The 15,114-nt window shown below is 42.2% G+C and overlaps 1 protein-coding gene across 1 annotated transcript in view; it reads right to left on the minus strand.

The window, feature by feature from the left end:
• The window catches only part of roraa (RAR-related orphan receptor A, paralog a), a 306,522-nt gene that overhangs the window by 95,532 nt on the left and 195,876 nt on the right, over positions 1-15,114 (minus strand). Inside the window, exon 3 of the mRNA XM_014124802.2 lies at positions 12,648-12,677. Within this exon, the coding sequence (XP_013980277.1) occupies positions 12,648-12,677 (30 nt within the window). The remainder of the gene's footprint in view (positions 1-12,647; positions 12,678-15,114) is intronic.

A 15,114-nucleotide genomic window follows, 5' to 3' on the forward strand; every position in this document is an offset into this window, starting at 1 on the left:
CCTCAACTCCGTGCCTGTCAACTCCCGATGTCAACCCCCATATCTGGTTGTCAATCTCCTAAGATTCAGTATTTTTGCAACGGAAGAAGTTGCCGTAGTCTACTTCAAGAACACAAGCTCTCGCATCTTTCACAGCAGAGAAAGAGGAGTGAGCTAGCGAGGAACAGAGAGAGATGGGAGGATGAGCCAGGCAAAGGTAGGCATGTCGGCCACCAGGCAGACAGTCAAAACCGTGCATCGGTAATCAAAAGTTCCCTCATGACCACCAGATGCATCAAACTCCTCGTTCCGGCGTAATTCATTCATTGTCAATGGAGCAGTCCGCAACGCTATGTTGGAGATGCCACACTAGGCTGCGGTGCATTGTGTACTGCAAGCGTTCAATATTTTCAACTTGTGTGTTGCTTTACAGTGCTGTGGTACAAACGGAAGTACACACACATACTCCAACTAGCTAGCTTTTAGCTAGTTGAAAAGCAAAGTACATGAGCATCAAGTACGTATGAAAAATGCAGGCTAAACATCTGGCAAAATAAAATGTATATGGATCTGGTGGACATTGGAGGTGAAGTAGGGGCTATCTATGAGCAAGCTGAGCTATTCTACATGCAACAGACCGAAGACCAAACACACACTAGCATTTTTCATAGTGCAGAGAAAGAGCAGGTGAGCCAGCGAGGGAGAGAGAGGATTGGGGCAGGCAGACAGACAGTCAGAACTGTGCACATAGCCTATATTTTTGTTTCTGTATCTCGCAATGTCTTGTCTAGCAATGCCTCGTAAATTCACCAAAATTAGGCTATCAACTTCTTCATAGTGCCAGTGAATTGAAGTTGAACATCGCCAAATGCTTCAATTTAATTAGGCCTAAATGTGCAATACAAAGTATTATGCCTAAAGCTTATTTAATGAAACCCTGGCTGGCTGTTGATGTCCGCTCCAACCCTGTTCTTGAAGAGCTACCTTCCTGTAGGTTTTCGCTCCAACCCCAGTTGTAACTAACCTGACTCTGCTTATCAACCAGCTAATTATTGACTCAGATGTGCTAGATTAGGGTTGGAGTGAAAACCTACTGGATGGTATCTCTCCATGAACAGGGTTGGAGAGCCGTGTCCTAGGCAATAGATCGCAAAGCAGGGCATCCCCGCTAAACTTTTTTGAAATGGCAAGTTCACTTTCTCATCAATAAACACATCTCAAGTGCAAATACGGTTCGGCAGCTCAAATCAGCAGGATGGGGGGCATTGTTATTAGGAAGGACGTCATCTACCATGGATTGCTAAAATAATGATTATGATCACAATTCTTACATTTCAATATTATGGGGACACCTATACATTTGGCAGCCAAGCAAGCATGAGTTATCAGTGTAGCGGTAATCTATTATTGTCTAGGAAGGATGTTGACGACTACAATAAAAACCTTCCGCCATAAGAGTCAATTCAATAAAAAAAATAAAAAATAACAGGGTTTGAAAAAACTAATCCTGTATGAATCGTCCTCTGGAATACCGCACATGCGTGGATAACAATTACAAAAACAAAGTCTCTAGTAATACCCTTCCGAATAGGGCTATAAAAGGGCAAAGAATAGGCTTAACATCGTAAGGTGCGCCCAATCATCCCATGGGATCCGTCAAGGCTGCACACGGCAGAAGTATCACAGATATATTCTAGTTCCTACACATCACCTTCTATATTCAAACAAAATAGGCCTTTTATAGGCTAAGTTGATGAGCAAATGGGCAGCATCATGCTCATGTCAGTCCTCTAGAATGCAAATGTAGTCTTCCTAGTAGGACTCTACAATAATGAGTTGATGTGTACGTGTGTGCGTATCCATTTCAGAGTGTTTTGGGAGTCGAGCAAGAGTCGACTCCTTTCAACTCTAACCACAGGATTCAGAGTCGACTCCAAAAATCCTGGAGTTGCGCACCTCTACCATGGTGTGTTTGGGTGGTGCAGTAAGGTGTTTGCGGTCCCTTTGATACAAGGGGAGATTGTTCTTATGGGACCTTTCACATTTCATTTTGAGAGTAATCAACTTCTTTGAATCCAAGCGGTATTGTTTGTGAAAGAAAGACAAAAAAACGATATTAGACATTCATGGGCAATCATTGTGTACTGTCTGTATTCCTACTGCAGCATGGTGTAGAACAAGGCTGCCCAAACCTCTTCCTGGAGATCTACCGTCTTGTGGGTTTTCAGTCCAACCATATTTTAACACAACTGATTCTACTAATTATCTGGTCAACAAGACCTAAACTAGCTGAATTAGATATGCTAAATTGGGGTTGGACCGAACACCTACAGGACAGTAGATCTCCAGGAAGAGGGTTGGGCAGCCCTGGTGTAGAATATGAGACATCTCACAGACACACGTTAGCTAGCTAACTAGCTAGCTACAACACACAGGTATAGTTACTCCAAGACTAATGAGTCATAAAGCCAAAGTTATTCCTTTACTATTCATCATCATCAAAACATTTCTAAATTGTTGCTCCTAATGAGATGCACTGAGGCTAGCTAGGCTACTTTGCTAGCTAGCTATAACTTAGACTACAATACATTTTAGGTATAGCAAACAAAGCTAGCTAGCCAAACTTGGCTTGTAGTGGTACTAGCAAACACCGTTAAGGTCGAATCGATCACAAAATTGTACTGTACTGAACATCACTATCTCGTGTAGAAAGAGAGCTTATATTGCTAGCTAGCTACCGACAGCACAACAAGTTACTCATTTGTCATTAACCTTCCTGAGTCCTGGTCCTCCTGGACTCAGGAAGGTTAGGCTGCCACTGCTGCTTGCTGATCTTGCAATAATTTGTCTCGCTGTCTCAACTCCTCTCCAGTGTATTCCGTCTCATATAAATAGGCCTGTATGTTCCTATGTAAAAGAACATAAAATAATGTTTCGTCGTCCAGCTCTTCTTGGAGGAGGAATCATCAGAACCAGCCATTGTAGCATTTTTTTTTGCAATCTCGGCTAGACAGTGCATGGTAGCATAGCTCCAGTGAACATGTGAACTAGTACCGCCCCATTTTGAAAAGCCTGCTTCAATGGTGCGAACAAGGAAGTAGGGCTCCCGTCAGGCTGTAGTCTACAAAGACAGGGAAAATGTGTCATTCTAGACATCCTACAACGTCCTAGCAGATAGGAGCATAATTGAGACAAGTTCAATGGCTCTATTGAACAAGGACAACGATATCTACTTGCTGCTAGTGTGATCATGCAATCGGCGAAACACAAAGGCCACAATAATTGCTACAAAACATGACTCATTTTTAGATCAAACTGCAGGTTCAATACTGCTATAGTGTATAATTATGTATGAAACACTTCTCGTCACTCAGAATTATGTAGGGAGACTGGAAAAACACCCTAAATAGAGTATTTCGGTGAAGTTTTTCTTTAACATATATATTTTGAGGTGGGCCTTGTAAGTGACTATATTTGTTGCACCCATTAGTGAGATGGCTGTACCAGTTTAACTCATATGTCGGATGGGGCCACAGTGTCTTCTGATCCCTCCTGTCTCAGCCTCCAGTATTTATGCTGCAGTAGTTTATGTGTCGGGGGGCTAGGGTCAGTCTGTTACATCTGGAGTATTTCTCTTGTCTTATCCGGTGTCCTGTGTGAATTTAAATATGCTCTCTCTAATTCTCTCTTTCTCTCTTTCTGTCTTTCTCTTGGAGGACCTGAGCCCTAGGACCATGCCTCAGGACTACCTGGTATGATGACTCCTTGCTGTCCCCAGTCCACCTGGCCGTGCTGCTGCTCCAGTTTCAACTGTTCTGCCTGCGGCTATGGAACCCTGACCTGTTCACCGGACGTGTTTGTTGCACCCTCGACAACTACTATGATTATTATTATTTGACCATGCTGGTCATTTATGAACATTTTAACATCTTGACCATGTTCTGTTATAATATCCACCCTGCACAGCCAGAAGAGGACTGGCCACCCCTCATAGCCTGGTTCCTCTCTAGGTTTCTTCCTAGGTTTTTGGCCTTTCTAGGGAGTTTTCCTAGGGAGTTTTTCCTAGCCACCGTGCTTCTTTCGCATGCATTGCTTGCTGTTTGGGGTTTTAGGCTGGGTTTCTGTACAGCACTTTGAGATATCAGCTGATGTACGAAGGGCTATATAAATGAATTTGATTTGATTTGATATGTGTTTATGGTGCCTTGTCAATTTAAAATGTACAGGGGACAGATTGGAGTGACAGCAAGTCTTAAACGATAATGGTTGAGTCTTTTTTTGCACTTTAGCCGCTGCCAGTTTGGAATCCTTTGGCCTGTAGAAGTGTAAGTGATATAAAACGCCAAATATTATTTGATATGCTGTAATGTGCAAACACATTTACTAGAATCCAACCTGCATGCACCAATCCCCAGTAATTACAGTAAAATACTGGTAAAAATACAAACCTCTTCTCCCTTCAATGAATTGAATTCATTCATTCCTTCCTTCATTACGATGAACCTTTTTACAGTATAATCCAGTCAATTTTATGGTATTGTACTGTGTGTCATTACACAGTATTTGCATTGCTACTGTATTAAGATTACAGTAGGTATACTGCAGTATCAAATACAGAAAGCTACTTGCCAATGAGCTGCCTGTTAATTGCTGTCAAATTCACAGCAACCCATGTACAGTGTGGGTGAGCCTAGTATGATGATATTTTTTGCTTACTGAATTCGTTTTCACAAAACAATGTTCTTAATAGTATGTAGTGCGATTAATACACTATGTAGTTTTAGCAAGTAGTAGGCAAGACAGATTTTGGACACGGCCATACTTTAACCTGCTGAAAAAATGAAATTATTGTCAACAGTGTTATCCAAGCCTACTGTACTTACTGTGAGTAAAACAGAGTTATCCAAAGAAAGTTTGACAAAATATCCACACACAATTCATCTTGAGAAATCAATGGAGTCAGACATTTTGCATCTGTCTTGCCTACTACCTGCTGAAACTACGTACATAGTGTACTAATCCCACTACATATTACAATACAGTACAAGACATGCATTTGCCTACACCTTAACAATGTTTTAACATTTCATATTACCCACAAACAGTAGCCTTTAGCTAGGTGTACATTTTCTGTAGATTATTCTGGGATTAGCGTTACTCATTGTATATTTATTATTACTTTTATTATTAAGTGTTTTACTTTTCTATTAATTCTCTATTTACTTTCCTCTACATTGTAGGAAAGGGTTCATTAAGTAAGGATTTCACTGTTAGTCAACGTCTGTTGGTTACGAAGCATGTGACAAATAACATTTGATTTGATTTGATTAACCATAATTAATCAGGAAATCTCTCTGTGGAGAGGAAGAGCAACATTGCTAGACAAGCTATGTGTGCTCTCTGGCCTATCAGAGCTGTGAGATAATATATACTGAACAAAAATATAAACCCAACATGCAACAATTTCAAAGATTTTACTGAGTTATAAATCATAAACTCACAAAAAAAGAAACATCCCTTTTTCAGGACCCTGTCTTTCAAATATAAAAAATCAAAATAACTTCCCAGATCTTCATTGTAAAGGGTTTAAACTCTGTTTCCCATGCTTGTTCAATGAACCATAAACAATTAATGAACATGCATCTGTGGAACGGTCGTTAAGACACTAACAGCAACAATTAAGGTCACAGTTATGAAAACTTAGGACACTAAAGAGGCCTTTCTACTGACTCTGAAAAACACCAAAATGAAAGATGCCCAGGGTCCCTGCTCATCTGCATGAACGTGCCTTAAGCATGCTGCAAGGAGGCATGAGGACTGCAGATGTGGCCAGGGCAATAAATTGCAATGTCTGTACTGTGAGACACCTAAGACAGCGCTACAAGGAGACAGGACGGACAGCTGATCATCCTCGCAGTGGCAGACCACGTGTAACAACACCTGCACAGGATCGGTACATCCGAACATCACACCTGCGGGACAGGTACAGGATGGCAACAACAACAGCCCGAGTTACACCTGGAAAGCACAATCCCTCCATCAGTGCTCAGACAGTCCGCAATAGAATGAGAGAGGCTGGACTTAGGCCTGTTGTAAGGCAGGTCCTCACCAGACATCACCGGCAACAACGTCGCCTATGGGCACCAAACCCACCATCGCTGGACCAGACCGGACTGGCAAAAAAGAGCTCTTCAGTGATGAGTAGCGGTTTTGTCTCACCAGGGGTGATGGACGGATTCGCGTTTATCTTCAAATAAATTAATGTTACACTGGGACCTGTTGGATCGGAGAGTGAGGGCTAGGGCCATTCCTCCCAGAAATGTCCGGGAACTTGCAGGTGCCTTGTTGGAAGAGTGGGTAACATCTCACAGCAAGAACTGGCAAATCTGAGTCCATGAGGAGGAGATGCACTGCAGTACTTAATGCAGCTGGTGGCTACACCAGATACTGACTGTTACTTTTGATTTTGACCCCCGCTTTGTTCAGGGACACAATATTCCATCTATGTTAGTTACATGTCTGTGGAACTTGTTCAGTTTATGTCTCAGTTGTTCAATCTTGTTATGTTAATACAAATATTTACACATGTTAAGTTTGCCTAAAATAAATGCAACTGACAGAGGACTTTTCTTTTTTTGCTGAGTTTATAAGGAGATCGGTCAATTGAAATAAATTCATTAGGCCCTAATCTATGGATTTCACATGACTGGGAATACAGATATGCATCTGATACCTTTAAAAAAAGGTAGGGGTGTGGTTTAGAAAACTAGTCAGTATCTGCTGTGACCACCATTTGCCTCATGCAGTGTGACACATCTCCTTCGAATAGAGTTGATCAGGATGTTGATTGTGGACTGTGGAATGTTATCCCACTCCTCTTCAATGGCTGTGCGAAGTTGCTGGAAATTGGCGGGAACTGGGACACTATCGTACACGTCGATCCAGAGCATCCCAAACGTGCTCAATGAGTGACATGTCAGGTGAGTATGCAGGCCATGGAAGAACTGGGATATTTTCAGCTTCCAGGAACTGTGTACAGATCCTTGCTACATGGGGCTGTGCATTATCATGCTGATACATGAGGTGATGACGGCAGATGAATGGCAAGACAACAGGCCTCAGGATCTCATCACGATGTCTCTGTGGATTCAAATTGCCATTGATAAAATGCATTTGTGTTCATTGTCCATAGCTTATGCCTGACCATACCATAACCCCACCGCCAACATGGGGCAATCTGTTCACAATGTTGACATCAGCAAACCGCTCGCCCACATGACGCCACACACGTGGTCTGCGCCATACACGTGGTCTGTGCTATACACGTGGTCTGCGACTTATGGTAGAGAAATTAACATTAAATTCTCTGGAAACAGCTCTGGTGGACATTCCTGCAGTCAGCATGCCAATGGCACGCTCCCTCAAAACTTGAGACATCTGTGACAAAACGGCATGCTGTTTAATCAGCTTCTTGATATGCCACACCTGTCAGGTTGATGGATTATCTTGGCAAAGGAGAAACGCTCACTAACAGGGATGTTAACAAATTTGTGTACTAAACTTGAGAGAAATACATTTTTTGTGCGTATGGAACATTTCTGGGATATTTTATTTCAGCTCACTTCACATGGCACCAGCACTTTACATTGCGTTTATATATCTGTTCAGTGTAGATCTGATTACAGATTTTCAGGTCTGCTTCAGTCTTCTGATGAGAAAGCTTATCTGTCTGTGTAATCACACAAACTAACTCAACTCACAGGTAGACAACTGGACTCTCTTCTGGAGGTTGTGAGAAAATATGGTAGCTGGTGGTGCTCCTCAGGTCAAAAATGTCCTTTTAATGACAATATTATAGGCTACAGTACATAAATGTTTCATTGGCCCCAAAATTAACTACAAATAATATATATTGACTTTTCAGTACTTATTTTAAAACCACTTCTGTAAACCACTTTTGCTTTTGAATATCGCAACATTTACAGTGCTTTTTCACACATTTTGTTGAGTTACAAGGTGGGATTAAAATGGATTTAAGTCATTTTTTGTACACGATCTAAACAAATACAATGTAATGTCAAATTGGAAGAAAAATTCAAACGTGTAAAAAAAATACAAAAATAAACAATACTGTATATCTTGATTACATACAGTTGAAGTCGGAAGTTTATATACACCTTAGCCAAATACATTTGAACGACTCAGTTTTTCACAATTCCTGACATTTAATCCTAGCAAGAATTCCCTGTTTTAGGTCAGTTAGGATCACCACTTTATTTTAAGAATGTGAAATGTCAGAATAATAGTAGAGAGAATTATTTATTTAAGCTTTTATTTCTTTCATCACATTCCCAGTGGGTTAGAAGCTTACATACACTCAATTAGTATTTAGTAGCATTGCCTTTTAAATTGTTTAACTTGGGTCAAACGTTTCGGGTAGCCTTCCTCTAGCTTCCCACAATAAGTTGGGTGAATTTTGGCCCATTCCTCCTGACAGAGCTGGTGAAACTGAGTCAGGTTTGTATGTCTCCTTGCTCGCACACGCTTTTTCAGTTCTGCCCACAACTTTTCCATGGGATTGAGGTCAGGGCTTTGCGATGGCCACTCCAGTACCTTGACTTTGTTGTCCTTAAGCCATTTTGCCACAACTTTGGAAGTATGCTTGGGGTCATTGTCCATTTGGAAGATCTATTTTGTGAAGTGCACCAGTCCCTTCTGCAGCAAAGCACCCCCACAACATGATGCTGCCACCCCCGTGCTTCACGGTTGGGATGGTGTTCTTTGGCTTGCAAGCCTCCCCCTTTTCCTCCAAACATAACAATGGTCATTATGGCCAAACAGTTCTATTTTTGTTTCATCAGACCAGAGGAGATTTCTCCAAAAAGTACAATCTTTGTCCCCATGTGCAGTTACAAACCGTAGTCTGGCTTTTTTATGGCAGTTTTGGAGCAGTGGCTTCTTCCTTGCTGAATGGCCTTTCAGGTTATGTCGATATAGGACTCGTTTAACTGTGGACATAGATACTTTTGTAGCTGTTTCCTCCAGCATCTTCACAAGGTCTTTTGCTGTTGCTCTGGGATTGATTTGCACTTTTCGCACCAAAGTACGTTCATCTCTAGGAGACAGAACGCGTCTCCTTCCTGAGCAGTATGACGGCTGCATGGTCCCATGGTGTTTATACTTGCGTACTATTGTTTGTACAGATGAGCGTGGATGAACACGACTTGTGGAGGTCTACAATTTCTTTTCTGAGCTCTTGGCTGATTCCTTTTGATTTCCCCATGATGTCAAGCAAAGAGGCACTGCGTTTGAAGGTAGGCCTTGAAATGCATCCACAGGTACACCTCCAATTGACTCAAATGATGCCAATTAGCCAATCATAAGCTTCTAAAGCCATGACATCATTTTCTTGAATTTTCCAAGCTGTTTATAGACACAGTCAACTTAGTGTATGTAAACTTCTGACCCACTGGAATTGTGATACAGTGAATTATAAGTGAAATAATCTGTCTGTAAACAATTGTTGGAAAACGTACTTGTGGCATGCACAAAGTAGATGTCCTAACCGACTTGCCAAAACTATAGTTTGTTAACAAGAAATGTGTGGAGTGGTTGAAAAACGAGTTTTAATGACTCCAACCTAAGTGTTTGTAAACTTCCGACTTCAACTGTACGTATTCAACCCCCTGAGTTAATACATGTTAGAACCACATTTGACAGCCATTACAGCTGTAAGTCTCTAAGAGCTTTGCACACCTGGATTGTACAATATTTGCACATTATTCTTAAAAAAATCTTCAAGCTCTGTCCAGTTGGTTGTTGAAACAGTGATAGACAGACATTTTCAGGTTTTGCCATAGATTTTCAAGCCGATGTAAGTCAAAACTGTAACTATGCCACTCTGGAACATTCCATGTCGTCTTGGTAAGCAACTCCAGTGTAGATTTGGCCTTGTGTTTTAGGTTATTGTCCTGCTGAAAGGTGAATTTGTCTCCCAGTGTGTGTTGGAAAGCAGACTGAACCAGGTTTTTCTCTAGGATTTTACATGTGCTTAGCTTTATTGCATTTATTTTTATTCTAAAAAACTCCCTTGTCCTTGCCGATGACAAGCATACCCATAACATGATGCAGCCACCACCATGCTTGAAAATATGAAGAGTGGTACTCAGTGATGTGTTGTGTTGGATTTTTGAAGGCACTGTAATTGTTTATCATGAGTCTAAATACAGCTGCCAAACTTCACACTTTTGGGCCCTTCTACAGCCCACTCTGCCTTGCAGTAGGACCAAATAAACACAATCTCTATAAAGCTGTCAGCAAAAATGTACGGAAAACCATACTTGATTCCTTACTGAGAATTATAGCTTTGTGGTTAAAGTTATATGGCCTGCTGGAGTTGGACCACCCCAAATGGTGGATGGAAGTAGAGGCTCCAGCCCAGGCCTGTACATTTACTCTCATTCTCTTTCACAGTCTGAATGCTGAGAGACCATGATGGTCAGCAGCACATGAAGTGTCCATTACCATCCAAAATACTTCACTTCATAGGGTGGAGTGCCCAGACGTATAGGAGAGAGGAGAATTCGTTTTGTATAAGAGCATCTGCTAAATGACTAAAATGTAAAATCTAAATGTAAATGTAGGAGGAAAGTGGAGGAGAGGAACGTCTGCCAGGGAACAGCTGCCCCTGTAATTTATATTGATGAGGGGACTGGCTGGCGTGGCGGCCTGGCAGGGAGCTTCCAGGGGTTTGATCACTCAGGCAGGAAGAGAGGAGAGAGATAAGATAGAGGGATGGGCTCTGTCTTTGGGCTCTCTGGGCTGAATGGATGGGGAGGGAGGTTTCTCCCTGAGTCTGCTCAGCTAAGACCACAGAGACACTCAACACTGGCCAGTCTGGCCCTGCAGGAGACGCAATGGGAGAGCCCAGTCTGACTGAAGTGATGGTAGTCAGGGTGTAGTTGTAGCTGGAGAGACATAAATTGTGCCCCAGTACAGCCAGCCTTAAACCACCATGTTGGGTGGAGCTACTGTATATCCACCTCATTATGACTACTCCAGCCAGAAGTACTAGAGCTCCTCTCCTAATCCACCAGATCTTCCATCACAGTGTCCGTGACCATTAACAGTCCTTTGAATCATTCCCTGTGCATACACATCTTTTGACTCAGGACTATCGCCTCTTCCTGACTGCACGGCATATCAATCAGCGACTTGTTAAAGCGCTTTACTTTGATTTCTTGACACGGATCAGATTTGAATATTTCTAATTGAAATGAAAGTGTGCAGTCCAGTCTCTGCCCAGGGCTTTTGAACCCAGACTTCTAAATCATGCTCTTTGATTTGAGGCCCCTTCCGGTGTAGAGGTGCTTAGCTCTGGTCTAATTAAGACAGCAGTGGGTTATCGGATAAATGGTCAAAGGACTCTGTTTTACCTTACAGAGGAGAAGAGGTTGAATATCAAACACACACACTTCAAACAAACACTCCATTCATCCCTCTGGCCGGGCAAATAGCTTAACACAAACATCTACCTGACCTTAACGTTATTTTCAGAGACAGAGTTTATGTGACTGTTTCACTCAGGTAGGGCTGGCTAGAGGACCAGCTAGTGCAGGCCGAAGACCACTTTTTTGTGTTTTACAGGGAGTGATCTAACCCTGAGACAGTCAGTCCACTTTTACAGAGAAGCCCTACGGTCTTCCCTCTCCACAAGATTCATCGTGATGAACAGAGTGAGAGCCTAACCTTCAGAGCTCGTCTCTCCCACTTATACACACACAGATGGAGACGTGCACACACACACACACACACACACACACACACACACACACACACACACACAATAACATGAGCTACAGTTTTTAGATGCATTTATGTTTTTGTATACATTTATGTCATATCTACAGTCTTCAACTGAACAGATCTCTAGGAAACCATGATTTTTCAACATAAATATTGTGTGGCTTCAGGTAAGAGGCAGAGAATCTCTGAGATGGCCTACTGTTGGCATTTACATAGCATTCATAGCACCATGCTGTGTCACAAACCATTCCTGTATCTCTGTATTTCTCTGATAGCATCTCTCTTTCAGAAATGCACAGCACTTGTAGTTAACCCAGCCTCTAAAGGTTTCAAACAAACCACATCCTTGTATTTTTTAAGTTGCAAGCCTTGCAGAGAACAAAGAGGAGCTTCAGCAAACTGTCTGGCTGGGATATCAGAGCATGATTTCAGACAGTCATATGACTACATATCATTTCAATTTCCTCTCTGCCGTTATTAAAATATTCTCTCCAGGTCTGCACACAGATAGGAAATAATGAAGAATTGCAATAATAAAGAAAAGTTGACTTGGGAAAATGTCAAAGTACGAGGTCATGTTGCTGTTGGAGGTCAATGTGTGATATGAGAATACTACAGTACATACTGTAGTAATAAAAAAACACACAATCATTGAATCTCTTTTCATCCTAAGTATAAGGTATACTGCTGTGTCTGATTTCAAAATAGGTGGTTTTATAAAAGCAGGCCAGTAGCTAATATGTTAGGTTGTTGTATTCCATTATAGTTTTGCAATAATGTAGGCTAATGTCCATATTTCAATCATTTTGGTATTCATTTCAAACAACAAGTGGAATTCATGTTATCAGATGGTTTGTACTCACAGGTATGTGTCTTCTTTGTTACTGAAAGACCTGAAAAATAAAGAGAAACAGACTTGTTAGAACCACATTAAATCAGAAAATTGAGGACAGTCATACAATATCCCTGTGCCTATATAACGGGGGTCAGTGTGCTGCTAACAGCTTAGCTTCCTCCACTGTCCAACTGCCCAATACTGGGCTCGAACCAGTGATCCTCTGCTTCGCCACACATATGACCGCCCTTCTTAACAACGTTCCAATGGTTTAAGGCACACAAAAGGTACCTCTTGGATGTCTCCATCCGCAACATTTGAAGCTAGCTGTGGAGTGAGCTTACGTTATGTTCTTAACTCCGTTACACCCAACTTAACACCTAGCGCCACATGGCTGTGTTGCTATGTGACTGTGGCCCTGTGGTTCTCCTGTCTCTTGGCTAGGTCACAGAGATCATAGAGGTCCCATGCAGGCTCAGGGCAGTGGTGTGACTGGCCCACCTACAGCCCTCCTACTGAAAAACCCATAGCAACAACCCTGGCAAGGTTGCTCAAACCCCACGGACAGCATCCAGATCATATTTTGTATTTTTTTACTATTCAAGTCTAGAATACAAATCTGCACAAACACTGTAATGCCCCCATGTGTGGCCTCACAGGGCCTATAGTCTGTACATGAGTAAGTCTGTTCCCCAGAGCGGAAGACAGGACGGCGGCGCTGTGACTTCACTCTGAGTCAGACCTGTGTTTCTGAGGGTGAGGCAGAGAGGGAGCGGTACAGGCAGTCCTCAGCCTTCCCCCCTTCGGGTGTCAACTCATCTGATGAGCCTCCCTGGCTCCAGCTTTGTCTCCGGCTGCAGCCGCTCTTGTCTGCAGCGTGGGCCTAATGCCCTGAGAGTCCGACGAGGGCCAGCGCACAGCCAACCATGGCCCCAGCGGGCTCCGATGCTCATGCTTTGCAGGGCGAAAGAACACTAATAGATCCCACTTGTCATGCGGAAGCAATGGCTAATTTTTCTACAGCTTGCATCTGAAACTCAGGGGATGGCTGGCTGACATGATTCAATAATTCTCCGGCAACTGGCCGGAGATAACAATGTTTCAGACATGTTTGAGGGGAAACGAGTCAAAGAGCAACGAGGGGGAAAACAAATACTGTAAGCTTGTCAGCTCTCTGTACACAGACACACATTGGATATCAGGTCCATTGAGCAGAAAGAGAGAAGGGAAACAGCAACCTAGGGGCCATGTCTCTGTGATCAGGCTACAGCATTGTTCCAGTGCTCACGGCCAAACTAATTGTCCAACTGAGTCATTACACAAGAATAAAAACAATCGGTAATCCTCCTTTAATTCCAGATCTCAATCAACTAAGGGTACTCAGTGTTAGCCTCAGAGGCCATGAGGGAGTGGTAGTGTCAAGGTGTTGTAAGAGCAGCCAGACTTAGACCTCTAACACCATGTAAGGAACCTCTCTGGTTTCATGTTGGGGATATACAGTATCAGGGGCTTTTTCCTGTCTTCTCTTCAGATCTTACAAACTGTATTATAGACACATAAAACAGACATTTTGAGACTTTGTAAATCGGGCTCTGGTTATTGTTAGACATACGATACTAAAGCATGAGTTATACTCCAGCTATTTCAATGAAAATGCACAACACAATTTCACACTTCGAATGTAAGGAAATTGGTGGAAAAAGCATGGCTGAGTCACATTCTTTCCATTAGATCACAATATTAAATCAGCTCGCTGTTCCGTAAAACTATGAAATGTATCTCAAAATGTTGTTTCCCCCAGAAAAAGCAATAGACCAGATACAACTAAAGAATGAACATTTTGAACCCTTAGATAAGGGAATAGTCACTCTCCAGAGCATTGCTTGTAATAGTGGAAGTGGCCAAACTAAGAAGTACAGTAAGAGCAGATTTTGTTCTCTTTCAGTAATTCTCTGAATATGACTGAGGTCCAGCAACTAGTAGTGGTCTGTGTGATTTAATCCCTGCTCTCCCTGTTTCTCCTTACACTGCACCAGTGGTTCTCAAACTGGGGGCCCGCGGTAAGGTTTTGGGGGGTCGCGAGTTTGAAACTGAATGACGAAAATACATATTTTAATAGGCTACATATATAATTTGTATTTTATATGTATACCTTTGCCTAATCTATCTGGTTATTAACATAGACCTACGTAATTGCACAAAATTATTCTCTCAATAAACATCTCATCTGTGCTTCAGAACCAAAAAGTTGTGTGTCTTGACTGTTCATCAGCATTGGTGCGCAATGACCAGTCATCAGCATTGGTGCGCAAAGGCAGGTGTGCCCATATTCAGATTAGTGACCAAAAAGCACTGGTTTCATTTTATCCAGTTCTGCCTGCCAAGAACAGTATGTTAATATTATCCAAATAAACTACAGCTTAGCAATCTGCTACAGATGCATCTTTGCCAGAACCTGGCAATTTAATTGATCATTTTCACATTTCAGATATGCC

Source organism: Salmo salar, chromosome ssa10 (assembly GCF_905237065.1).
Source record: "Salmo salar chromosome ssa10, Ssal_v3.1, whole genome shotgun sequence".
Taxonomy (NCBI): Eukaryota; Metazoa; Chordata; class Actinopteri; order Salmoniformes; family Salmonidae; genus Salmo; species Salmo salar.